General features: G+C 42.0%; 4 protein-coding genes across 10 annotated transcripts in view; 1 reads left to right on the top strand and 3 right to left on the bottom strand.

The window, feature by feature from the left end:
• Nucleotides 1-7,386: 7,386 nt before the first annotated feature.
• MKKS (MKKS centrosomal shuttling protein) lies at nt 7,387-17,855 on the bottom strand. Its single transcript, XM_005287404.5, has 4 exons — nt 16,865-17,855; nt 13,978-14,153; nt 13,185-13,295; nt 7,387-12,283 (listed from the first exon to the last, which is right to left on the bottom strand). The coding sequence occupies exons 1-4, from the start codon at nt 17,853-17,855 to the stop codon at nt 11,843-11,845; spliced, it is 1,719 nt and encodes a 572-aa protein (XP_005287461.2). The 3' UTR covers nt 7,387-11,842.
• On the bottom strand, nt 14,014-18,254 carry LOC135982568 (uncharacterized). The gene is made up of 2 exons (XM_065589768.1): nt 18,101-18,254; nt 14,014-14,153 (listed from the first exon to the last, which is right to left on the bottom strand). Exon 1 carries the CDS (start codon nt 18,252-18,254, stop codon nt 18,102-18,104), a length of 153 nt encoding a protein of 50 aa, XP_065445840.1. The 3' UTR covers nt 14,014-14,153; nt 18,101.
• On the bottom strand, nt 17,869-25,333 carry LOC135982567 (uncharacterized). 3 transcript variants are annotated; one of them, XM_065589766.1, is made up of 4 exons: nt 25,226-25,333; nt 20,999-21,223; nt 18,760-18,791; nt 17,869-18,306 (listed from the first exon to the last, which is right to left on the bottom strand). In XM_065589766.1, the coding sequence occupies exon 2, from the start codon at nt 21,209-21,211 to the stop codon at nt 21,020-21,022; it is 192 nt and encodes a 63-aa protein (XP_065445838.1). In that variant the 5' UTR covers nt 21,212-21,223; nt 25,226-25,333; the 3' UTR covers nt 17,869-18,306; nt 18,760-18,791; nt 20,999-21,019. The 3 variants fall into 3 exon arrangements, with proteins under 3 accessions (XP_065445838.1, XP_065445837.1, XP_065445836.1); XM_065589765.1 differs by having other exon boundaries at nt 25,169-25,304; XM_065589764.1 differs by lacking the exon at nt 25,226-25,333 and adding an exon at nt 24,826-24,957.
• The window catches only part of SLX4IP (SLX4 interacting protein), a 120,611-nt gene continuing 118,689 nt past the window's right edge, over nt 25,146-27,067 (top strand). The window contains exon 1 of one of the 5 annotated variants that reach the window (XM_005287402.5): nt 25,146-25,538. The gene's annotated coding sequence lies outside the window, so the exon portion shown is untranslated. The remainder of the gene's footprint in view (nt 25,539-27,067) is intronic. The other 4 variants (XR_010599978.1, XM_042846916.2, XM_042846925.2 and 1 more) reach the window with 4 other exon arrangements.

Genomic DNA, 27,067 nt, shown 5'->3' with positions numbered 1-27,067 from the left:
AACAAAGCAAAGCAAAACTTTCTGAGTAACTATTGGCCTACTGACATATTTAGGACAGATTCCCAGCTGGTATAAATCAGTGTAGCTGAATTGACTTCAAGGAACTATGCCAGTTTACACCAGCTAAGGATTTGGCCCATAACATATTTATGCAGAGCATGGACTCACTGAAAGTGACATGCAGTGCAGTCAGGATCAATGATATTTCTCATTCCACTTACCCTCCAATCATGCACCCATTGGGCAGTTAGGGTGCACTTTTCTAGATGTGCATTGAGCATCTAATGCACTGAAGTAAATGTCAGTAGTCCTGGACAAAGTGTTCACTAATGAACTGTTGCTGCAGTTTTAACAGGGGAAACAGAAAATATGAATATTTAGTAAAATACAAAACCATTGGCTTTAAAAATCAAGCATACCTGGTGAAAGATTAGTAAATTTAAAGAACAATGACAACCTCACCTTCATGTTTTATCTGTAGGGCCCTACCAAATTCACGGTTCATTTTGGCCAATTTCATGGTCACACAGGATTTAAAAAATCGTAAATTTCATGATTTTAGCTATTTAAATCTGAAATTTCAGAGTGTTGCAATTGTAGAGGTCCTGACCCAAAAAGGAGTTGGGGAGGGGGGGGTTCGTGGTACTGCTACACTTACTTCTGCGCTGCTGGTGGTGGTGCTGCTGCCTTCAGAGCTGGGCAGCTGGAGAGTGGCAGCTGCTGGCTGGGAGCCCAGCTCTGAAGGCAAAGGCGCCACCACCAGCAGCAAGAAGTAAGGATGGCATGGTAGTATTGCCACCCTTATTGCTGCTGGCAGGGCGCTGCCTTCAGAAATGGGCACCTGGCCAACAGCCACTGCTCTCTGGCTGCCCAGTTCTGAAGGCAGCAGTGCAAAAGTAAGGGGGGCGTGGTATGGTATTGCCAACCTTACTTCTGCGCTATTGCTGGCAGGATGCCACCTTCAGGGCTGGATGTCTGGCCAACAGCTGCTGCTCTCCGGCCACCCAGCTCTGAAGTCGGTGCAGAAGTAAGGGTGGCAATACTGCAATCCCCTAAAATAATCTTGTGACACCCACCCACCCCCTGCAACTCCCTTTTGGGTCAGGACCCCCAATTTGAGAAACGCTGGTCTCCCCCATGAAATCTGTATAGTAAAGGGTACAAGACCAGATTTCATAGTCCATGAAGCGTTTTATAGGGCCCTATCTGACTAGAAAACAGTCTCTACTATCAGATTAGATCAATTTGAGGCTACCTTAAAAATGTAAATTCTGTCAAAATCCCATTAGCCAAATTACCATTTTACGTCAAGAATCCTAATTTGCAATTTGTGTTGCAGTGGGCCTAAAATGGCAGCAAATACTTAACACTTGATGTAGCGCTTTTCATCTGCAGATATCAGTGTTTCTTACAGAAGAATATCATTAGTCCAATTTTACAGCTGGACACTCTGAGGGGCAGAGACACAAAATGACTTGCTTGAGTTCACGCCGCCTCAGCGGCAGAACCAGGAACAGAGATCAGGTAGCTTGAGTCCCAGTGCAAAGCTAAAAGAAACAATTACTTATTGTAACTGTGGCTCTTTGAGTCTGTGCACATCCAGGGTGCTAGAGTCACGTCTTCGCAGTAACATAGAGAGGTGGTGCTCATGCCTTGTGGCTGTGGTCCTTCCCTTGGCTATATGAAGTGGTGTCACCCTGACCCCTCTCAGTTCCATCACACCAAATGCCCATGACAAGCGACTCCTATACAGAGGGGACAAAGGGTGGGTCATGGAATATACGTCTGCATCACATCTCGAAGAACCACAGTTACAGGAAGTAACTGTTTGTCTCAGTAAGTAGGTGTTTGTCTCTGTCTGAGGGATTGGAACAAATGCGGCTGTATTTGGATTTCAACAATTCCCACCCCACCATCAACCTGGACCAGTCCACACAAGAAATACACTTCCTGGACATTACAGTGCAAATAAGCGATGGTCACATAAACACCACCTTATAGCGGAAACCTATTGACCACTATACTTACCTACATGCCTCCAGCTTCCATCCAGATACATCAGATGATTCATTGTCTACAGCCAAGCCCTAAGATACAACCGCATTTGCTTCAATCCCTCAGACAGAGACAAACACCTACGAGATCTTTATCAAGCATTCTTAAAACTACACTACCCACCTGGGGAAGTGAGGAAACAGATTGACAGAGAGAGATCGGTCACCTACTACAGGACAGGCCCAACAAGGAAAATAACAGAACACCACTGGCCATCATGTTCAGCTCCCAGCTAAAACCTCTCCAGCACATCATCAACGATCTACAACCTATCCTGGAAAATGATCCCTCACTCTCACAGACCTTGGGAGGCAGGCCAGTCCTCGCTTACAGACAGCCCCCTAACCTGAAGCAAATACTCATCAGCACCACACCACAGAAACACTAACCCAGGAACCAATCCCTGTAACAAACCCTGTTGCTTACTCTGTCACCATATCTACTCTAACGACACCAGAACAGGAGGCAGCAGCCCTCTCCGAGCCCGAGGGCGATCTTCGGCCTGATCCAGTCCTGAGGCCTTCACGGCCTGTTCGAGCAGGTGCTGCCTGAGGCAAAGGTCCCAAGCTACTTGAGTCCTTTTCTTGAACTGTCTGCAGATCGACCAATGCACCGCCTGATATAGCCAAGGGAGAGGCCACAGCCACAAGGCATGAGCACTGCCCCTCTTCAGGTACTGCTAGGCAAAATCTCTGGCTCCAGCCTGCTGGGCGTGCACACACCTAAGTGGAATACACGTCAGCATCTACTCGAAGCAGAATGATTATTAGTGGTGGCTCTACTGAAAATAGAAATTTTAATAATAGAAATGCTGAAGGACACTGTGCTGCCCCATTGTCAGAACTTGTTCAGAATCCTTTGAACTCGGTCTGAAGTCTTATGTCTGGTCTCCATTTAAAGCTTAGGCTGACATAGTTATGGCTTGCAGGGGATCTGAAAAATCGACACTGACCTTAGATACACAGCTAGGTCAATGGAAGAATGCTTCTGTCAACCTAGCTACTGTCACTTAGGCAGGTGGAGTTCCTATAGCAATGAAAAAGCCTTAAGCTGCAGTCCTGCTCTGAAGAGTGACTGTGACAATGACACCTTACTCAACAGACTTGCTGCTTGTGTATATTCAGAGCCAAAGCTGCTGACATGAGCGATAAAAATACACTTGTACTGCTTTTTATTCCTGTTAGCCCTGCAGCACCAACACAGCTGCAAACGAGAGCTGGATTCTTTTCCTTCTTATGTGTCATCAACAGGATTGTTTACTAAGCTTCAATTAAGTTCCCTGAGAAAATCTATTGAAAGCAATAGAGGATCACTGTGCGCATGGGTTGAAGACTATGGGGTTGCACAGGTGTCACTAATTTAGCTCCAGAAGTTTTATAATAGGTGATGAGATGCAAAAAGAAAAAAAAACTCTGACCAAATGATTTTTAAGTATTTATCCAGTGTGGAACAGTCACTGGATCAGAAAAAGGATTCTGTAGTCTAGTGGTTAAGCATCCAGCTGCAAGACCTCTCTTCAAATCCTCCCCCTTGCCTGGGGTCTCCCACGTCCGAGGTGACTGCTCTAGTCACTGGGCTAAAAGTTAAAGGTGGGCACCACCTTCTTTCCCCATCCCTCTCTGTTTTGTGTTTAGTGATGTAGGCACCTAACTCACTCCTGCAAGAACAACTTAGGCCCCTAATCGGCCTGACGACAGCCAGCAGGTTGTTTGTGGATTGCTAAGCAGAGATAGGTACTCCCCTGCAGCCCAGATTTAGGTGCTAACTCTGTGAGGGCTTAGCACACACTTGTCATCGGCACCTCCCATTGACTATCTTAGGGAGCTCCCGGACTGGCATGTTGGCTTCTGTGGATTGCATTCTAAGGTGCCTATCTTTCCCCATTCATCGTATAGGGAGCCTAGGTGCCTAACGCAGGCGTTGTGGATTGCATTGTTGTTCCCGTGACTTTTTCTAGGCACCTAAAAATTAGGCATTGTGACAGTGTTGCAATGCTTAAGTGAAGAGCCTAAGGTTACACAAGAACTCTGGGGCAGAGTAGGGAATTGATCATGCCCCAGACTAGTGCCCTAACCACTGGCCATCCTTTTCAATCAAGCACTGGCATATTAAGCTGGGGTGTTATTAACAGATTACTATTCATACATGAAATAGACTTTTAAAATGCTTGTAGCTAGATCAAATCAAAGTCAGTTTTCACCAGGTCACCAAAAAGTACATCCAATCTCGTTATCTCCCAACACCAAAAATCTTCTATTGCCTCTTGCCGAGACACTGGAGATATTCCTAGAAAATCTTAGGCAATCGTATTTCTAGATTTTTTTTTTTTTTACTACATGCTCCAGGTACAATTTTCTAATCTATGAGCTTCTGAAATATACCAATAGCAAAAAATCTTAAAAAAAAAAAAGTCAGATGTAATTTATTTGTTTTACAGTGCCTTTAAGTAGAATTTTTTTTTTAGCATGATAAACAAGGACACAAGCAACAATTTCTACTTTACTGAAAATTAAAGCAACTGTTATTTTAACAGTACAGGCAGTCCTCGACTTTGACATTCACCTTATCATGAACGGCACTTACGACATTTCTGAATTGACACCCTGATTTGACTTACGATATTGGTTTCGACTTTATGACGCTTGGTCCCACAATGGAGTGGATTGCGGATCCAACGTTTCGGCTTACGGCACAATTTTCAGGAACCAATTGTATCGTAAGTCCGAGGACTGCCTGTATTCATTAAATTTCCAATTCTTGCATTGGATCGTAAGCTGTTACTAAAAATACATATAGTATTCGTGGTACTATATGTTACATGTTCTTCATTAACTGAAGTATTGCCAGCAGTCTTTCTGTGCCTTAAGATACACTACATCATTTCGCTTAATTATTCCCGACGTTTTCATAGCTTGCCTCATATAGTGTAGGATCAAGAGCTGAAAATCTTTGCACAAAAATAACTTAACACAGCCTCTCTCTTAACCCAAACAGCTTATGCGTTACAAATTTTCAATTGATGTTTTATAATAGTGTAATAATTACTTCAAGTTAAACGGGGTAAGACACTTTAATAGTTTTCTCTATGCATCATTCCTTGTTTATGAAAATGATAACTAGATTACTTATGTTCATAGTAAATACTAATTCTGTGTTTAAAAAAGGCTGGTAAATTTTTTTTTTCAAAATTGAGTTACACAAAGCAGATTGTCACCTTTTTTATCTAACATATATTCACTTGAAATACAAAATGAAAATACCAGAAGACAGATAATAGGCAGATTTGGCCACATGAGTAATTCAGAGCTAATTTATAGTAAAAAAATGCCAAAACCAACTTGTCCCATGTGGCCAGAAAACTGCAGGGGGAAAAAAAAAGAAAATGAATCTGAGCAATAACTGTAACTCCCTGTTTGATCTTGGCTGCAAGCTGTAAATGAGCAAAGAAAAAGGGTTCTATCATTCAGGCTTAAGATCAAAACAAGGCAGCATAGTTTAATGCTTTATTTAATCAAAAATTGGCATGTACAGTCAGGGAATGAATTGAATAGTAAGTGGGACACTTATCTGCATCTTTGCTTAAGATGGTGTTAGAAACGTTATTATTTATAAACTGTCTTGTTTTCTGTGGAACAGTCAGGTGCAACCATACAAAAGACCTCTTATTTCCTAAGTTAGTCTGTGATTCCTTTTGATGTCTTCCCTTAATAAGTCCAGGTTGAATTTTTAAGCGTTTGCTATATGAACTAGTTCTATGCATCGTATATGGCAAAAAAAATCTTCTGAACAAAATAGGAAAGTAAGAAGTGGGTCAACATGTCTGCTAACAAGTTTTTTTAAGTATGAAGTTAAAAATGAGTAATACAGTAGTTTTATTTGACTGTGTAAAGCATATGGTGAAGCTGCAGAAATTCTATTTGATATGTATGCTCCTTGTTGAGCAACTCAATTTAATTTTCCCTACTAATCTGAATGGAGCTATCAAACATTCTACTTTTACATAATATGCGGGGTACGTCAGACAATGTCATTTAACTTCAGTTTTTCCTTATATTTAAAGGCACATTCAAGCTTACTGGAAGGACATGACTTAACTCGTCCTATTTTGCAATGTAATTCTTTCACCTACAAAAGATTTGGGTAAAGTACATGAGACCTGCCTTCTGTAGTGGGCTCTGCAACAGGCTTCATAAGTCACTGGGACAAGTCACAACCTTTCTATGCCTCGGTCTTTTTCTATAATATGAGGATTACATTGCGACCTCACTGGAGTGTTGCGAGGATAAACTCACGTTTCTAAAGCATTTTGAAATGCTTGGCTAGAAGCCACACAATGGATGCACACTCTAAGGTGCCACAAGGACTCCTCGTTGTTTTTGCTGATACAGACTAACACAGCTACCCTTCTGAAACCTGACACGCAAAATAGTAGTCTTTCTTTCAAATGAACTTTTTTTTTTAAAATGTATATATTTCCACTATAACAAAATGGCAGCAGAGCAGCCTCATTTAACCTATACAGCAAAATAGCTTGATTCAAGATTGTGAGAACTGAATGAGGTAGTTTGAGTGCCTGGATTAGGCCCATAAAGAGTTGGTTTCCTTTGTCTCCATGTTACTTTCAGTTTTGAAGAATGATGTTAAAATTGCAGTAAGGAAAGTTTTGTGCTGGTTGTAACAACACTGTATATACACATCTACCCCGATATAACATGAATTTGGATATAATGCGGTAAAGCAGTGATCCGAGGGGGCACTCCGGTGGATCAAAGCAAGTTCGATATAACGCAGTTTCACCTATAACGCAGTAAGATTTTTTTGGCTCCCGAAGACAGCGTTATATCGGGGTAGAGGTGTAGCAGCACTTCAAAAAAAGAAAAGAAAGAGGGGGGGGATTGGTGTTGGGAGGCAGTTGGAAGGTAGAGTCAGCATGAGATAGTCTAGAAAAATAGATTCTGGGTGTGATGGGTTCCCCCCGGGGTGCCACCTGGAACGGGGGTACCACTGAGCCACACTGACCCACCAGCCTGGGCTTCCTTTACACTATACTGCTGTGAGCAGCCTGCCAAGCCCTCTCCCAGACTCCAGCACACATATAGGTAGGGACATACCCAGCTGCACTACATACAGATGTAATCAGCTCTGCATGGGGAGGCTACAGTGAAGGAACTGCCCAGCTACTCAAGTGCACACCTCCTTCTGGAGTGTAAACCCCAAATTATACCATCTTGAGATGTGTATAGCGTAAGCTCATGAAATTTGCCCCCTCTTTCAGTGTGGAGAAGGATATGCAATAGCTTTCTGCCCCAAGGTATGATTCCCACACACTGGTTTTAGACAAAGGAAAAATAAGTTTATTAACTACAACAGATAGATTTTACGTGACTATAAGGGATAGCAAACAGATCAAAGCAGATTACCTAGCAAACAAACAAAACACACAAACTAAGCTTAATATACTAAAGAGATTGGAAATGAGTAGCAAATTCTCACCCTAAATGATTCAAGCAGGCTGCAGAGATTCTTAAGGGGCCATCTGCACTTGTTTATAGCTTAAAAACCACAAGTGTTCCTTTCACAGACTAAAAATCCCTTTAGCCTGGTTCCAGCACTTCTCCCCAGTTCAGTCCTTGTTCCTCAGGTGTTTCCAAGAGTCCCTTTGGGGCAGGGAATCAGTGAAGAATCCCGATGATGTCACTTCCCTGCCTTAAATAGCTTTTGCATATGGCAGGAACCCTTTGTCTCAAAGCCTGGTTCCCACGCCAGTCAGTGGAAAAACACTGATATTCCAAGATGGAGTCCAGCACCAGGTGAGCTGGTTACATGTCGCTGTAGTGCCATAGCAACCATTGCTCGGAGGCCGTTTGTAGCATCTTCATCTTCCCAGGTGGGAAATAAGCTCCTTCTAAGACCTATTGTTTTTTCCCTAATGGTTCATAAACTTGAATGGGCCCTTCCCAGTCAGCCATCTAGACTGACAGTCTTTTGCCTAGTGGGCGTTCCCCAGGTGTAAACATATTTGTGATACAGGTACATAGTCAATATTCCTAACTTCAAATACAAAAATGATACATGCATACAAACAGGATAATTATATTAATAAATCATAACCTTTCCAATGATCTCACATGACCGATCTAGCATAAAATACATCAGAATTATGCCATAATCATATCATAATATCTCTGTGAAGTATATGGGGTACAGTGTCACACTGGGGATTTACATTTTTTAGTGTTTAGCAGGATTGTTTGGCTCCATGCTGCTTCCAGGGGAATCTCTTTTGCAAGGGACAGGTAAATTTTATTTAGATATTTCAGAATTCCTTAAACAGAAAAAGGCCAATTTCTCCACATGAATAAAGCAAAGTTATTTTATGGTACTATATTCATTTCTTGTACAGATCTCCTCATCCCTAACAAAGGGTACCCTTCACAGAAATAGCTGCAGAAGGGGGAGGAATTAAAAAATTAAAAACCACACAAGATTATGTTTGTTTCTCTAGTTCAGCCATCCTGGGTGAGAGAGGGTTTGTGATGCTGCAGAGGTGGGAGCAGTGGCCTGTAGAGATTCAGTATCAGTGAGAATCACTCCCTAGTCTTGTAGTTCTCCAAACACAACTACTGTGCTCTGCTAGTACTTCCCTCCCCATTGGCTGACCAACTTCTGAACCATGCTCCTGTTGCCTCTTCACTGTAGCTGCATATTCTGACATCTCCCGGGGAGTAGCATTACCATGAAGTTGGGGTTTAATCTCAGAGTGAAGGATTAAAAGAAACTCTGGGGGGGGGGAGAGGATGGGGAGATCCTTAGGTACTGCAAACTGTCATAGCTTTCTGGAGTTCTGATTGTTTTATACAAGTTGAAGATCTGCCCCATGATGTGGAACTGCTACTCCCCATTTCCATGTGTATCTGCTAATTTCTATGCACCTTTTTACCTTCCATCCATATAAACAGAGATAAATACGTACCTCAGTCTTTAAATGAGTTCAATGCACAAATAAACTGGAATTCGCTGGTCCAGGATCACCATGTTCCCAGATTATACTAGGATGCTACTTTAACCAACAAAGCTTTTCCTAGAAAGTACTGAATGGACAAGATTTCTCATCTAAAACTCCAGAATAGTCTTCTGGTTTTGCAGATAATAAAACTACAACAAAAGTCCTGAAAACAAGTCATGGTGAAAGTCAGAAACTTCAAAAACATGTTTGATGACGACAAAAGAAATATTTATGAAAATAAATGAGAAGATGGCATATAATTAAAGAACATATTGAAAGAGCTGCACTAAATCCTAACCATGTGAATCCCATGTGAATCGCTCTATTATTAAGAGCGGCACAGCTAAAACCCTCAACAACTTTGAAAGTTTACTGATGGGTTAGAACAAATAAACACACGAAGCAGGGTTCCAAGTACTAAGTTTTATATAGGAAATCAAAATGATACAATGGATTGTTAAATTGGTGATCTGCCTGTCTCTATATCGTATATAGCACACTTAATAAACAGAAGCAAAGTATTGTTTAGTCCATATTTCATATTCATAACATTTTTCTATAATAGATATGCCTCACTGTACCAAACCAATTGCACAACATAGGTGTAATAGAGTTTTTCACTGGATTGTAATAATGACTCTGCTAAGTAACAAGTACAAAGGCAAACTTCTGTTCATTATCTAACTGAAATAAAATAATAGACACTATCATAGAACAATCAAACTTTGTGTCACTAATTGTGCTTGAAAATATCTGGCATCTATGCAATCCCAGCACACGTGCCTAAAAGTACCAACTCCTGAGTTAGTCAGCTGTGATGTTTTCATATTTGCCTTTTTGTATAATCTTTTATGTATTATATAACACCTACTGGTGTTTTTATGCAGGGGGCAAACTATGACCAGGGTGGTCAAACAAGTGGAGGCGGAGTAAGGAGGTGGCAGATAGGCAAAGTCAGGGACAGAGGATAGGAGTTGAGGTTAAAAAGGGAATAGAGAGTGCTAGAGAGTGATGGAGGGGGACAACTGCAGATGATATAGAGGTAAAGAATATAAAATGGAATGAGCAATTTGCAGTGTTTGCAGAAATAGGATGTAGGTGGCAGAAGGGCTCCTCCCCCTCTCCGCACAAGCCGAACAGCACATCTCAGCACCCACTTCTCAGGGCCAGCAGGGAGAGTAAGGAGTGGGTTGGGGGAGACATGGGGTAGTAAGGGCTATAAACTCCACTGAGAACTATATTTTTGTTAGTTCTCAGTAGTGTGTGTAGCCTGTTCAGTACAAAGAAAATGCAGCAAGGGTCCCATACAACATTCCCTCTACATTTGTTACAGAAATTGAAATGTATGAAGTGAATGAGGTGGGAAGAAAAGGGATAGCCTCATGATCAAGGCAGTTGAAAGTTGCCCTTGGGCACTGGATTCTATCCCTGCCTCAGCCACAAGAGTTTCTATATGATGTTGGGAAAATCACTTAAACCAAGCTTTTCAAAGATGGTCATAAATTGTGTATTTTCTTGGTGCCTGATTTGGGACCCTGTAGTCTGATTTGCAGAAGTGCTGAGCACTTTCAGCTGCAAGTGAAGTTAATGGAAGCTGTGCTTTTAACATATGAAGTGCTACAATATACTAAATATTTTGAAAAATCAGGTCTTAAGCACCTCAAATTGGACACCCAAAATTATTGGAAACCTTTTACCTTAATCTTCCTGTGTCTCTGTTCCCTCTCTATAAAATGGGGATACCAGCTCCTCATCTCACAAGAGTATTACGAGAATAAATTAATGTTTATGAAGCACTCAGATACTACAGAGAAGAGAGCCATACAAAAGCTCATGAAGAAATTAATAATTCTGTCTTCAGAGCATGGTTTGAATAGTACGAAGTAAATAAAATATGGGGTCACATGAGAATATAACAAAATATTGAATAGCTGCTCACTCAGTCAGCAATGGCCATTCTGTGGTCTGAATGAGTCAGGGGTCTTGTGGAAAAAGTACAATGTGATTAGATAATTAAAGACTGAATCATACTGCATACACACAAGGAGGCTGTATTAAGGTTGCACAGGCAACCTTAATTCTGGCACTTCCTAACTTTTGAGTGCTTTATTTTGCAACCTTCCTCTTCCTTTAATGTAGTTTTGTGTGTGTGTGTAGTAACACATATTTGCATATATTGTTTGAATGGATAGAATACATTATAGTCTGAATTTTCAATCATGTGTTACTAAGATTTGGTTATGTCTGAGGGCTGGTCTACACTGGGGGGGGGGGGGGAAATCGATCCAAGATATGCAACTTCAGCTACGCGAATAGCATAGCTGAAATCGAAGTATCTTGGATCGAATTACCTAGGGTCCACACAGCGCGGGATCGACGGCCGCGGCTCCCCCGTCGACTGCGCTACCGCCACTCGCTCTGGTGGAGTTCCGGAGTCGACGGTGAACGCGTTCGGGGATCGATATATCGTGTCTTAACGAGACACAATATATCGATCCCAGATAAATCGATTGCTACCCGCCATATTGGCATATCCTCAGTGCACACTAGACTATTAATGTTTAGTTTTTCTAACAAAATATTAAATATAACTGCAAATGTCTATAACAACTGAAGTGGAGTAGGAATCAGACAAGTAGCTTAATGAGCAACTATGCTTGACATTAAAATTCTGTTTATAGACTCTGTTCCTGCATAGTAGCCTCTTAGTATATTATTTATGCTGCTTTGGAACTTTTTCAAATAAATATGAAGTTCAAAATAATGGAGATGAAAACTAAACTAATTTTGATCTTCAACTATATATGACAAATCCAAAATCAGATTGGCTGTCTCCACTGCCACTTGCAGACCACTACATTTTGCAGTAAAACAGTCCAGTACAAGATGGTCAGTGGAGTGTATAGAAGGCTCATTAGAGCAGCTTTGTGGAGCAAAAGGGATACATTGGCTTCGTAAAACTGTCCAATTGAGATTCCGCTGGTTATTGTAAATCCCACAACCACACTTCAAAGCTAAATCTGACCAGTTACAATCACAGGGAAAACCTGATGGAATAGACCAAAAATGTCCATAAACCATATCAGTAAGAATTTCACCATCATCGTGCTCCAGGCAGCAAGCTACACACTCCAGCGAGAGGCAAAAGGCATCAGCAACCAACTGGTATTGTGTCCGAGAACAATCTATAGCTTTCAAAACATTAGTAGGAAGGGTAAAACTCTAAAAAGATAAAATAATAAAAATCATTAGACAACTGTAAATATGTGTACTTTGCACAAACTGGAAAACAAACTAGTAAACATCTTATTTATTATTGAGCACACACAAAATAGTCTCCTACCAAACTACTGGATAACAGCTTTGCTGTTTTTAATAAAAGCAATTTCCCCTCTCTTGGAATTAACACTTCCTTATCAATTATTGGGAGTGGACTACATCCACCCTGACTAAATTGGTCTTCAACATTGGTTCTCCACTTGTAAGGTAACTCCCTTCTCTTCATGTGCCAATATATATTTATGCCTGTATTTGTAATTGTCATTCCACACATCTGAAGAAGTGGGTTTTTTACCCATGAAAGCTTATGCCCAAATAAATCTGTTAGTCTTTAAGGCACCACCGGACTCCTTGTTGTTTTTGTTTTTAACAAGTAGTGCAAGTTAACATTTTTAACTGAGGAAAAATTATTAATGTGATGGCACAATTCAAATATCAAAGGTTTCCCACAAGTAAAATCAAAGCCAAAAAAGTCTTATCCTTATTAACATTCAAGACAAAATAATTCTATACACTTCTTGTTTTCAATTAAATATTCTAGGAATAAAATGAATGAACTTTTGCTATGGTAAATGGAAATCCGAAGAGCTGTTAAAGAATACAAATGCAGTATTTCTTATGCAATAAGTCCTGAGGCAGATATTTATCAGCACATTAAAATCTCATACAGTTTCATTTTATATTAGTCATTCTTTGGAGAATAAAATGCAACACTTAATGTCAACTGAATCTGCTAAGGACAAGTGAGATGTTTCAACTCTGTTCGTAATCCCAGATAAACTAAATTCCTTGTCATCTTAAGTGAATTAAGCAGCTTTAAATATCCTCTCAAGGCCTTACATACCTTGTGTCTTATGTATGAGGCCAAATGAGTTTCTGTACAGCCACCTCCTAACAGTGCCAATGGTTGCTTGATTGTTAGTTGTAAGACATGTTCTGCAGTTTGACACGCAAGCTGAAGAGCAAGAAAAATTTGTCATTGCATATATCACTAAAGCAGAAAAAAAAATCTTGTTTTAAAAAGGTTTAAAAATTTTACTTTTTAGGATATACTTTTAAAGTGCAGTTCTTCTCTAAGAAGTGTAAATGTACAGATGGCACTTGCTTACTCACAGATCTGCTCTGGGTGATTTCAGTATCATAGCTGCTTACAGAGTGAACAAACAAGCTTTTGGTATTCATGCTGCTTAACATTGCAGATCACAGCCAAGAGCGCTGGGTTCTGTTCCTCATTTTGCATAATCAAAATTATTTACTAAGTTTCAATCAGTTACAAACATGGAGCCCCATGTCAGCATAGAACCACACTTTAACTATCTAAATTACTCGAGTGTGAGTGTTGCCAAGTGAAGGATCAGCAGTGATCCTGAAACTTTCCTCACACAACTGAGAAAATTGAAATAACATCCTCCATTTCTTTCCACAGGGGTGGCCTCTAAAAAGGGGGAGAAATAACTATGTGCAAAATGGTGTGGAAAAAAATCTTTGTTTCTGAGATGGGCTGGTGATCAAGGAAAAGTCTTCTGGTTCTAGTGACTGAAACAGTTAATAAACTTTTCCTCACACAATCCTCTCCCAACCTTCTCCCTCCAGAAGAGTATGCATTTTTATTAGATATTTTGAAAAACTTTGCCTACCTTCAGCTCATCCCATGCCATTTCACTTCTGTTACAGAGTATCAAGCTGCAGACAAGTGTGTCATTAGGAATTAGATGCAAGAAATGTTTTGAAACAAAACTCTCAGTGCGCAAGTCCTTCAGACTGCCATAACAAGTAGGAGATACAGAATGTAGGGCAGCAATGGGCTGTGAACCTGTACAATTAAGAAAAAGCATCTATTATCTAATCAGAATAGCTGTCCACTGTGTTTTGTAGAACATGGTCTGAAAGGTTGTTTTGTTTATATTTTAAAGTTACAAATGCTTTTCAAGACATATACATGTAAATTTTCAAACTATGATGGAAGTCATGCAGACACAAACCAGTACAGTGCTTTGAAAATATAGCTTCTGGTACTAGTTCATTGTAAAAGTAGGAATTTTATTATTTAGATTAGGCAATTTAAAAAGCTTGCATCTGTAAGCAATGTTTACCATGGGACTCTAGCCCTGAGTGCTGTAAGCAGCATCCATGTGTCAGCTGTAGAGCTGGCCAGAAAAGGTTTCCATTAATGTTTGAAAAATCTGGTTTCCAATCAGCTGTGGCCATGCGCCGCTAGTCTCACTGGTGACATGTCTTGCTCAGATTGGAAAGGTAGATTGAAAAGACTGGAGAAAAAGAATTTCTGCTGTACAGAATGGCAAGCAAAGAGATTTAAAATTATAACACAACTTCTTAGTTTTCAAACTTTTAATTAAAATTAGTAATTTTAAATTGTAAATTTAAAAATTGTAAATATTGTATTTAAGGAGAAAAAATGACTACCCTTAACTTGACTTTACCAAAGTCGTCTGGGAATATAATTTTTTCTGAATCTTTACTTCCCTTTTTTTTTTTTGCCAAATAGAAATAATTTTAAATCTGTTTCCTCATTAAAGGTTTCATCTTTATGATAGTCATATATTTCATTCGCTTAAAAGATCCAATGACTTGCCCTCTTGAGGGTTTTGTATGTTGGAAAGTTATAGCAAAATAGCTGAACCAACTTCAATGAAAAACTCAAGAACTGCCAAGATACAATCTGGCTGCAGCAGAGATTAAAAGAAAACAGGAACTCAAGTTACAACATATGCACATGAACTAAGACTTCAACTGGGATAGTAGTTTAAAATGAGTTGGACCTATTAAATAGGTATAAACTTTTTTGTAAAACAAATGACATTTGACTTAAAATAATGAAAGCATTACTTTAGGCATTTTCCCATTGTAACTTTGTGCCTTCTGCCTCACCATTACCAGATTATGGCTCTTCCTAACAGAATCCCTATTTAATTCTTTATGAATAGTGGCACACAAATATTGGGCCCAAATCTGACCTAGCCTAAAGTTGTTATAACTTAGTGAAGGAAGCTTCTAGACTGATGCCGATACTAGAGATGAGTGTATTACAAGTACCGAGATGTTTAAACTGATGAGGAAAGCCACCATTTTGTAGAACATCAAAAACATCTGCTCAGTAGCACCAGATAACCACTATGCTTGGTATGCAAACTTTTGGCATTTGATTAACTAAAAACAGAGGGGGAGATATTTGATGGTTACAAAAAACGATAAGATATTATTTTCAATCTTGACTGTAGTAATGGAGTGTATTTGGCGATGCCATTTTTATATTAATTAAAGTCTTATTTCCTGAGACTGTCCTATTTTTAGCCAGGAAAACAGCTACTGGTTCATAAAAGCAAAGGAACACCAGAAATCTTAAAAGTTAATGAGTAATAAGAGCACAGCTCTTACAATATCTAGCAAAACAGAAAGAATTTGGGTTCTGTCTGTAACTTTTTCCAATCACTGGTTCAGGCTTAAAGTACTTTGAAAGTTAACTAATCCTGAAAAAGTCTGCATTGTTTCAAAGCTTTTCTAAGGAAGGCAAGTCCTGACATATTAGACCCTGATCATATAATTCTTAGGTTCCTTCTTCCCTGTCCTTGAACACACACAGACACTTCAATTCTACTCACAACTCTGACATTATAGCAGCTGAATTTAAGGTTTTACCATCTGAAGCTAGGTCCTACATTTTCAAATAGTACTGTATAAATGTAAAGCAGTGTTTTCTACCTATAACTGTTGTCACAGCTATCATGACACTAAAATTTTTGAACCTGAAGTGGAAAGGAAAGGAAAATAGTAATTGGAATGTCATTTTGTGATCTGAAATCAACATCACAAAGGACTAGGAGCAATTTCTATACATATATTTAGAAAGATGAGATTCTTCTCACTTTTCACTAGCAAACTTCACCATTTCTAGTCTTGGTATTTCACAAAACATACTTAACTATTGTAACCATCTAGCCATGCTTTTCAGGAATGATTAGCGCATCTTGGATCATGAGCCATACGACTTTTATTTCCTTGATAAGGAATTACTTGCCAGTGGAATTTTTTTTAAGTGGTTTCTATTTTACAGTATAATATGAGCTATACATTGAGTGTTTATACAAAATAATTAAATTCTCCATTATCATTTAATGTTATATAAACACAGGGTTTAGAGCTTGATTCTATCTGCTCTAGGTAACAGAGTGGGTAATTGTCTTGTAAATATCAGTTATTGTGCTTGTGTAGACACATGCAGTAATGACTTTTATGAAAACTTATAGGATATGGCCACATATGTAAAGGCAGGATCGAGCTCTCTTTACCAAAGTTTTAAATAAAGATATATATCATGAGATTCTAGTTTGTTGGATTTCAAACAGTACACTATTCAATCTTAGCAAATTTATGATACATAAGATACAACAATGGCTACATCCATCTCAGATACAGGAAAGATGGATTACAATCTTACTTTGTGACATTTCTATGTTTCCTTTGAGACTAATGTTATGGATGCCATGTATAAAGTTCATTTATTACCTGTCATTTTACTCAGGGGCTCCATCATAGATACTCCAACTCTGTCTATAGTGATGACATGGTGCTCTTTCAGGTATTGTTTCAAAGATGGGTGGACAACTTTCTGGCACACTACAAGGCCTACTTGGTCATTAACCAACTGCTTTCCTAAATTAAGCAACTGATCCAATACTGCTACTTCTAGAGAAATTCCATGATGGACAATTACAGTTCCTTCTCCAATACTGGAAAGGTCTCCTGACATAGAGATACAGAAGAGTGCCATCTTGATAGTGCTTGAAGAAACTCTTTTGACAGGAAACGTTCTTGCCAATTGAAATTCTGGTATTTCTATTAGTAGTCCAGGAAATACAGTAGAATCCATTACTCTTTTATCTTTCACAGGAACAATTACACACTTTCCTAAAACAACATTAGTTTCAATGGTATGCGGAATTGTAAGCAAAAAAGCCTTTAAAACCAATGTGCTGAGGTGATTGACTTCTGTTTTGTTAAGCATGCAGGCAGGTTTGCTTGCTAATATGCTACGTACCAAAGAAAGAAGAGTCTTAATATTGTCAAAATCCACCGATATTCGGCAACCACAGGCCTCAGACTTGAGATAGTCAGTACTTAAGTTCAAAAGATGTCTACTTATTTTAGTGACAGTACAGGCCGCAAAGTTTATTCTTTGAAAATTTTCAACCAAGCTGCAGCAAAGAATGGCTGTAAATAAGCCACAGTCGCTGAAGCGTGATATATGATTCTGTACAGAGGCTGTCAGAACCTTTAATACTGGATGGGTGATAGAAAGGCCATCAAGCAAGGCAGAAGATTGTGAAGTTGTGCGAACATAGCCTCCCATACCATTGTGGAGCTGTTTGAGTCTACCAGTAGGGCCATAGCAAGACTTTACTATTCCACTTAACACAGACAGAGAGAAACTAATTCTCTCTTTAGTTAGAGGGTCATTAGTACACAATGAAGGCTTTTTAGCTTCAGTGCGAGACATCTTCAAGACAAGATTTTCATTCTGACCAACAAAATTTCAAGTTTATTCCATTTTCCTTGAATCCATAAATTATAGATGTTTTAATCTACAGACGTATTTTTTTACTATTTGTAATCAAGCACATTATAAAAGAGAAATCTTGCATACAGAATGACAACTATGTCCATGTAGCTGTTCATAGTTTAATATTTAACAAATTATACAACTATAAGTGATAAATTAATGTGATGATTGCAGAAAATTACTTCATTCTCCAAGATCCTTTTGCTTAATTTCCAAGGCTGATTTAGCAGAGTTCTTTGCAGCTCTTTGTATAAAATATGTACCAAGATGGACACCCAGAAATGAAAGTCCTGCCACAAGCAGCCAGTTCTTTTTAATCCAGTTAGTTTTTCTCATCTTTTCTTATGATGGTAAGATTGCAGATGCAAACTTTCAAGGTTAATTATACCTACAATAAAGAAGTAACAGGATATTAGTATAACCTTTTATACAATATATTGTATAGTGACTCTGACTGTCTCTTCTGAGAAATCAGATTGTATCTATGTCAATAATCAATAACTGAGCAAATCAGCATTGATTTAAGGCAAGACCACTAATTTGGCACCTTTATTTTTCCCCAGTGTGTTTGCGTGCACACACAAACACCTAACTGTAGTACTTTTTAATAGGACTGTCAACATGTGCTGGGTCATCATCCAAGACTGCTATAACATGAAATATATGGCAGAATGAAGGTAAAACAGAGCAGGGGACACACAATTCTCCCCCAAGGAGTTGAGTCACAAATTTAATTAACACTTTTTTAATGAGCGTCATCAACATGGAAGCATGTCCTCTTGAATGGTGGCCGAAGCAGTAAGGGGCATACAAATGTTTAGCATATCTGGCATGTACATACCTTGCAATGCCAGCTCTCACTTTCTGGTGACACTGTAAATACAAAAAGGGCGGCATTATCTCCTGTAAATTAAACAAATTTGTTTGTCTTCGCAATTGGCTGAACAAGAAGTAGGACTGAGTGGACTTGTAGGCTCTGAAGTTTTACACTGTTTTGTTTTTGAGTGCGGTTATGTAACAAAAATTCTACATTTGTAAGTTGCACTTTCAGGACAAAGAGACTGCTCTACAGTACTTGTATTTATAATAATAATATACACTTTTATTTCAATTACAACACAGAATACAATACATATGAACATATAGAAAAACATCCAAAATATTTAATAAATTTCAATTAGTATTCTATTGTTTAACTGTGTAATTAAAACTGCGATTATTTTTTTTAATCGCAATTAATTTTTTTGAGTTAACTTCAATTAATCGAAAGCCCTACTTTTTAACTAAGATGAGAAAACCTGCTACAGTTAAATATAGTGTGGGAAGGCATTGCTCAAACACATGCATTTCTGCCAGTTAACCTCTTCAATGATGACTTGTAATATCCATGCCATTTTACCCAAGTCGTCAAAGAGCAGGCCCTTACCAACTGTAACAGATTGTGTGACAATATGAGTCTATATTGGTTTTGATAACCTCATTTTACTTTAGATCTATACAGATTAGAAGCTAGTGCATTAATACCAACCTCCCTGCATGTGCAATCACTTCAAAACAAAATGATTTCTTGTGTTCAGAAGTCTAAGAACTCATTCCCTTTTTTATGGGGGCGGGGGGCATAGAATGGCCCTTTAACTTGTAGCCCTGTGACGTCTTGACATGTTTAAATTTACGCATTTTTCTCAGCTCACTTCTAAATACTTCAAAGTTTAAAGAGGTTATTTTTAAATTTAAAATTAATATTCTTTGAGCTATTATAATCATCCACCATTTTAGCACTCAGTGGCTTACACTTCTGAAACCTTGTTCAAGACATGTTTAAATCCTTAAATCACATCAAACTGGTGGAAAACAAAATACCAAGCCAGTAATAAAAATAATTAAGACTAAAATTATGTAATTAAATTGGTGTCAAGTATGAGGAGGTAGCCGTGTTAGTCTGTATCCACAAAAATAACAAGGAGTCCAGTGGCACCTTAAAGACTAACATTTATTTGGGCATAAGCTTTCATGCATCTGAAGAAGTGAGGTTTTTTACCCATGAAAGCTTATGCCCAAATAAATCTGTTAGTCTTTAAGGTGCCACTGGACTCCTTGTTGTTTTTGTAATTAAATTGTTTCGCAAGTTGTTAATATATGGATTTTAAATATTCTGTGCTGTGAGTTGAGATTAAGTGATATTCATTTTAAAACATTTAATTATCCCTAAGATAACAACACTGATAATGTTACTTCTTTAATAGTATATCTCACTTATTCCTACTTAGTAAGAATTTAAATAATACGGAGTGGGAAAGGACTGAGTCTATGAGTGGGGAATCTTGGCCTCATTGTAGTCAATGGGAGTTTTACCATTAACTTCATTAAACCAGGATTTTACCCTATATATCTGGGTTTATAGTTAAAGGTGACTTATAAAGTTTTTCAGAAACAATGGAGTGCTTTAGTTATGTGCCAAAAGTCCTTAAAAACAATAGTATCTATACCTACCTATGCTTTTATATAACATCACTGTTATCTAGACATCTCCTGCACAAGTTTTTCTAAACATATTTGTTTAGTCTTCATTTTCCTCCAAAGTACTTATGGCTAGCTCTATTCTACTGAAACTTGCATAACACATTATTTTATGAAGTTACAATGTGACAGCCATGTTTGTTGGTAGAGCTGACCCTCTTGGATTTGAATATGTTTATCAGATGGACTTGAAAAGCCTTTTTAAGATAATAAAATAACTTGAAGCCATATAATAAAAGTCACTTAGCTGAACACTTATAGTCTAGCAGGATTTAGCTGCAGTTTTGAAAACAAAGACTGATGGATTTTGGAGTGTAATAGCAGAATGGGAGCTGTACACAAGAAAAGGGTATAGAGTAATATATGTATTGAATTGCCTTCTAACTCCTGCTGTGTGGTGTATTCAGTACATAATGGTAGGGTTAACTCACTTTCAGAAAAATTAAACAGAAAGAAAAGGCTAAAAGGTTTTCTATAACAAGATCATAATTGTTAGAAAATTGATTATCACATGAATTATATACTACATTAAGTATTTCAGTCTGGCTCAGTAGGGAACTTACCTTTTATATATAGTACTACTGTTATTTTCCTTTTTTTTGACTTTCATGTTGCATCACATATGTCACAATGCCAGGTTCTGGTACATAATCCTCTCTTTTTGTTTGGAACATAGAATTGGACTTGATGTTAAACCACCCCCAGTGTATCAGCCCAAGGCTAGTTCCCATAACAATCAAAACTTTGTAGTCCTTCCAGATGGTTTTAAGGCCCATACTGGCATCTACCTATGTAAAGACAGTTGATCATTTTATTTTAAACATGTTCCAAGAAATATTTCTCTCCAACCACTATAATAGCACAGTACAGCCAAACCTGAATGTTAACATTTTTAATTATATTGCAGCATGCCAAATGATTAAGAACAAAAAGTGACAGAAGGAAGCCTTGCTTAGTGAACTTTAAAATTGTCTTTAAAAATAACCTCTGTTCAGATACCTAAAAAGAAATGCTAATTGCTGTACTTGTTTCCCATGCAGTTATAAGCTATACTGGTATAATTACTTCCACTTTGTTGGGGTTTTGCAGCTTTAACTATACCAGTTTTGCATGTAAAACTTTTTTCTTTTTCAAAGAAGACTGAAAGGGTATACAATGCTGTAAGATCTGCAACGATCATAAGACTTTGCACTTATCATTGATAAATCTCAAAGCGCTTTTCAATGGTTTTACAAAGGAAGAAACTGAGGCACATTGGCCCCAATTCTGCAAACACATACACACCCATGTAAGCGTTGCAAGATCACGGTAACAGATGCTAAAAGTATGTCTACACTACCAAAAAAAAAAAAAATCACAACCCCAACAGCTGGGTCAACTGACTTGGGCTAATGCTATGGGGGTACAAAATAGCTGTGTACATATTCCCGCTTGGGCTCTGAAACCTGGTGAAGGGGATGGGTCTCAGAGCCTCGGTGGGAATGTCTACATAGCTATTTTTACCTGCATAGTATAAGCCCAAATCACTTGATTCACACTCCAGGACTGGTTACTAAGGTTTTGGGTTTTCTTTGCAGTGAAGACACATCCTAAGCGACTTCCCCCAAGTATCACTGCACCTCAGTGGCAGTCAGAAATAAAATCCAGGTCTCCAGTTGCTCAATCCCATGCTTAGTTCACAAGAGCATACATGCTAGCCTTATCCCTGCCCCTTTCAAGGGGATTCCCAACCATTAACATATTCTGCTCTAAAACCAAAAGCTTCAACACCTATCTGAATGGTATTGTTAACCTGAATATATTTTACTGCAGCCTTTTATAAGTTTTAGTGAATACTTCTCCTCCTTCCCCACCAAGCAAAACACTCTTATACCCACAGGAAGTCCTACTATTGATAAGAACCCAGATTTTAACCCTCACGGTCAGGGTCTCATTATCTTTAGTAATACAAGCGTCTTGTGCTATATTTACTCCTGGGGGAATTCTGCGCCACTGCAGATGCACAGAATTCATGTGCCACGCAGATTTTTTTTCCCCACAGAAAATACATTCTGCCAGAAAGGTGCTGCAGTTACTCCTTTCACTCACCAGGAGCCACTGTTGCACCAGAACAGAGCAGCCACTCCCAGGCAGGAGTAGCCCCAGCTGAGGACAGGGAAGAGAAAGAGGCTGCATTCCTCATAGCACCCTGCCTGTGGGACCAGGTCAGGAGGCATGGGATATGGTAGGAGAGACAGCATGGGGTACATGGGGCTACAGGGGGAGGGTCAGACTCGGGTTCAAAAGGGCTGGGGGGAACAGACGAGGGCGGGGGCTGAATGGGATTTGGGGTGCAAGGACACAGGGGGACAGGGGAAGGAAGGTGCATGCAGGGACACATTGAGGGAGTGGGGGCACAGGGGCATATGGGGAAGGAGTGGGTGAGTGAGGATGCAAGGATTCATGGGGATGAGGGAGAGGATGCAGGGCCACATAGGGACAGGGGCAGATGTACCTGACTGAATGAGAGCATGCTAGGGTCTGCATGGCGGACACTCCCTAGCAATCCCTTCCCACCACAAAAACCTGTTCCATACTTCTCCCACTCACACCCAACCATCCTCCAAGTTTTCTGGGTGTGGTTTTGGGGTGAGGGTTGAATGGGAGGATGGAAAGAAAGTAGGGGGAGAGGTAAGCAGCAACTCTTCTGGAGTAGAAAGATTTTTGAAGGGCTGTTATAAACTAAGCCTGACCCCTAGAACTAGTCAGATCTTTCCCCCACAAAGTCCTAATATTTTCAAATATCTTGAAACACTAAGGCCAGGTCTACATTTGAAAAGGTCTGTTGGAATAGCTATTGCTGCAAACCCTCCTAGAGTAGATGCAGGAAAGAAAAACGTTTGCCAGTATAGCTTATACCAATTTGGCAAGCAAAATAAGCTACACAATCCTAAAGCACTTTTATGCTGGTATAATTGCATCTACCACAGGACTTTTGCAACTATAGAAATGTCACACACACAAAAATACACCCCAATCAACATTGCTATCTGGGCAAAAGTTTATAATGTAGAGCTGTTCTAAACCACAGATTGCATTATGAAGGGCTCTGAGAATTGCTCAGGTATAGAGTTAGTCTTCCTAACACTATAGGTATGTCTGTGTGGTAGAAGGATCTGGTGCTGATAAATACCTCCTCTGTAAAACACTGAAATCTATATGTGACAAGCAACAGATGAGAGCTAAACATTATCATCATGATTAGAGCTGATTAAAAATAATCCAACAATTTCTCAATTCCCCCTCCTCCATAGCATTTCAAAATGTGATAAAAATTAACCAGCTCTACTAATGTGGGAAATGCTGTTGTAAACTCAAAAAGGCAGGGAGGGGAAGGAAGGGCAGTGTTTCTAAATCCTTGCAGTTTAGCAACCCTTCTTGACTGTGTGTTTTGGGAGCTTGCCACAGAATACTTGACACTAAGGGACATACAGTGAGCAGTGCGTGCATGCAAGATTTTCTTTGCTTTAGATTGTAACAAAACTTTCAATGCCTAGTGACCCGAGGGCCTTTTTTGAATCTCGAGGGGGGGTTACAATCTAGTGGTTTGCAAAAGGCACTGGACTGGGATTCAGGAGACCTGGGTTGGATTTTGGCCTCAGGCACACAGATTCTCTGTAACCCCACTGTCTAGGGACTGCAGCTCAGGTGTGGGAAAGAAAAAACCCCCCCAAACCCAACAGGATATTGCACATGCTGCAGTAATAGAGGCCATACAGTCCTACAGGTGGGTGGCTCCTAGGACTGGGAGTTGGGACACCACTGGGGCTTTGAGGTGACTCCAAGTTTTCTCTCGTTTTCAGGTGTTTGCCTGGCTGGCTCTTGCTCATGGTCTTATGCTCCAGCTGATCTCCCTATGAGGGGTCAGAAAGGGATTTTCCCCCAGATTGGCAGGGACCTTGGGGCTTTTCGGCCTTTCTCTGCAGCACCTGTAGGTAATCTGCCAGTATCATCTGCACCTATCTCACTGAATCATTTCCCTGCCGGGGGGGGGGGGGGGGGGGTGAGGTGTTGGGACACTGGTGAGCCTGGTCCCGCCTATTCTCTGCCCGTGGCCCCTAACAGCCTAGTCCCGTGTCAGGTGCGGCCTGTGACACACACACACACAGGGGGTCAGAGCAGAGGAGCTGGTGACCCCTTCTGTGAATGGCGGGCTTAGGGCCTGCTCCCATTGACTTCACAGGGGCAGGATCTGACCCCAGCCAACAAGCGAGGGGGGGGGGGGGTGTGCGGGTCACGCCCCGCCCCCTACGAACAAGTCGGGGGGGGGGGGAACCAGCCGCCTCCCCTAACCCGCAGCCCTGTTCCCTCTACCCGTTCCCAGCAGGCATCAGCCCCCCATCCTCCTCACCTCCACTCGCATACCACCCGCCAACTCCCCCTCACGGGGCGACCAACCGGCAGCCGCCAACGCCTGCTGCCCGCGCGCGAGCAACCCCGGCCCAAGGACAGTCCGAGAAGCCGGTGCAGGTCCTTTGCTAGGGAGAGGTGGTGGCTTAGTCAAACGCCTGTCTGATTCCCCAAAACTACTCTCCTCCCGGAAATATCCTAACGGGGATTTCAAGCTGGTTTTTACTCAGGAAAATGCCCGGACAACGGGACGTGTTAAAAACATGTCGTCGGGTCCCTCAGGCATCTGTGTAGGCACCTATATAATCCAAACCCTAACGGTCGGAGGAAGGCCAATTACATACGCTTTTTGTAACCCGCTTCTCCCGCGAGGGGGAATTATCGTCCCAAAGCCTCCCCACCTCTTTCCAATCGATTTAATTGTGGTTAACTCAAATCCCCTTGCTTTTAGCACAGAACCGATCTTTCGTTGGCCGTCCCGGGTCACGTGACACCGGAGGGCCACTAAGGGAAACACCCGGATGTCAATGCGTGTTGCCCTTCCAGGTGGAATAAAGGCCTGGGGTGGTTTGGTCGCCATTTTGGATTGAGGCAAGGAGACGCCATATTGGATTGGGGCAGAGAGGCTCCATCGAGCGGCCATTTTGGATAGGGGCAGAGAAGCCGGTGCAGGCGAGCGAGAGCGACACACGCGGTGTGGGGAGGGGCTGGAGCGTGAGTATCCCCCCCCCCTGGCCCGTTCAGATCGGGCGGATATGCCCCTGTTTCTACTGCAATATAATCTACTCCCAAAATAAACACCCCTCCCCCGCACACCTCCAGGGGCCCCTGCCCCCGATGACCCCCCCGCCTCCAGCTCTCGTCCTGCTCAGCGCACCCTTCCCCAGCTGTTGCCACTGCTTGGTGTTCAGTGCTCAGTCCTGCCCCCTGCGGTGACTGGCCAATCCATCGCCCCTGGGTGCCCACCCCTTACATTCACCCCCCAACCGGTCTCTGCTCCCTTTGCATTCACCCCCAAACCAACCCACTGCATGTTCCCTAATTGCTAGTGTTGTTTGTCCCCTTTGCAGTCACCCACCCCCAAACTTCCCTGCCCTCTTTGCATTCACCCCCAAACCACCCCACCCCCAGTGCTATCTGAATTAGAATAATCAGACATGTAGATGAACACAATTTGTTGGGGGAAGAGTCAACATGACTTTTGTAAAGGGAAATCATGCCTCCCAATCTATTAAAATTAGGGTTACCATACGTCCGGATTTTCCCGGACATGTCCGGCTTTTGGGGGCTCAAATCCCCGTCCGGGGGGAAATCCCCAAAAGCCGGGCATGTCCGGGAAAATCGGGAGGGAGGGAGGGAGGGCTCGGTGGTGCTCGGCCGGGGCCTCTTTGGCTGGGGTCGGCGGTGCGGGGCCGGGGGCATGGTGCCGGGCCGGGAGCCGGGCCGGGGTCCAGGAGCCGGGCGAGCGGTGCCGGGCCGGGAACCAGGGGCGCAGTGCCGGGCCGGGAACCAGGGGCGCAGTGCCGGGCCAGGAGCCGGGGTCACAGTGCCGGGCCGGGCGGGGAGCCGGGGGAGCGGTGCCGGGCCGGGGTCCGGGCCGGGAGCTGGGGGCCAGGCCCGCGGGGCTGGGAGCCGGGGGGGTGGGGCCGGGGCCGGGGGGCCGGTCTGGGGTCGCGGGGCCGGGGGGCCGGTCCGGGAGCCGGGCCGGGGTCGCGGGGGCCGGGCCCGCGGGGCCGGGAGCCGGGCTGGGAGCTGGGGTCGCGGAGCCGGTCCGGGCCCGCGGGGCTGGGGTCGCCGGGCCCGGGGGGCCGGGCCCGCGGGGCCGGGAGCCGGTCCAGGGTCGCGGGGCAGGGTCCGGGGCCGGGGGGCCGGAGCCGGGGGGCGGGGGGCCGGGCCCGCGGAGCCGGGGGTCCGGGGTCGCGGGGCCGGGAGGTGCGCCGGGCCGCCGGGGGCCGGCAGTGCTGGGCGGGCCGGGGGTGGTCGGCCGGGGCCGGCACCCCAGGGCCCGAGCCGACCCAGGCTGGAGCCGCCGGGGGGGCCAGCCTGGGCCGCGCCTCCTCCCCCCACACTCCCCCTTACCTGCTTCAGGCTTCCCGCAAATCAAATGTTCGCGGGAAGGAGGGGAGGGGGCGGAGACTTTGGGGAGGGGGCGGAGTTGGGGCGTGGGCGGGGTTGGGGGCGGGGCCGGGGCCCCGTGGAGTGTCCTCCATTTGGAAGCACAAAATATGGTAACCCTATTAAAA

Source organism: Chrysemys picta, chromosome 3 (genome assembly GCF_011386835.1).
Source record: "Chrysemys picta bellii isolate R12L10 chromosome 3, ASM1138683v2, whole genome shotgun sequence".
Classification (NCBI taxonomy): domain Eukaryota; kingdom Metazoa; phylum Chordata; order Testudines; family Emydidae; genus Chrysemys; species Chrysemys picta.
This window is presented reverse-complemented; position numbering and strand designations above follow the sequence as displayed.

Coding starts and splice junctions, on each gene's coding strand:
- LOC135982568 (XM_065589768.1), bottom strand. CDS start 18,254: ATGAGAAAAACTAACTGGATTAAAAAGAACTGGCTGCTTGTGGCAGGA.
- MKKS (XM_005287404.5), bottom strand. CDS start 17,855: ATGTCTCGCACTGAAGCTAAAAAGCCTTCATTGTGTACTAATGACCCT. Junction 13,296..13,977: donor TGGCATGGGATGAGCTGAAG/GTAGGCAAAGTT, acceptor CTTGCTCTTCAG/CTTGCGTGTCAAACTGCAGA. Junction 12,284..13,184: donor CCTCATACATAAGACACAAG/GTATGTAAGGCC, acceptor TTATCTTTTTAG/AGTTTTACCCTTCCTACTAA.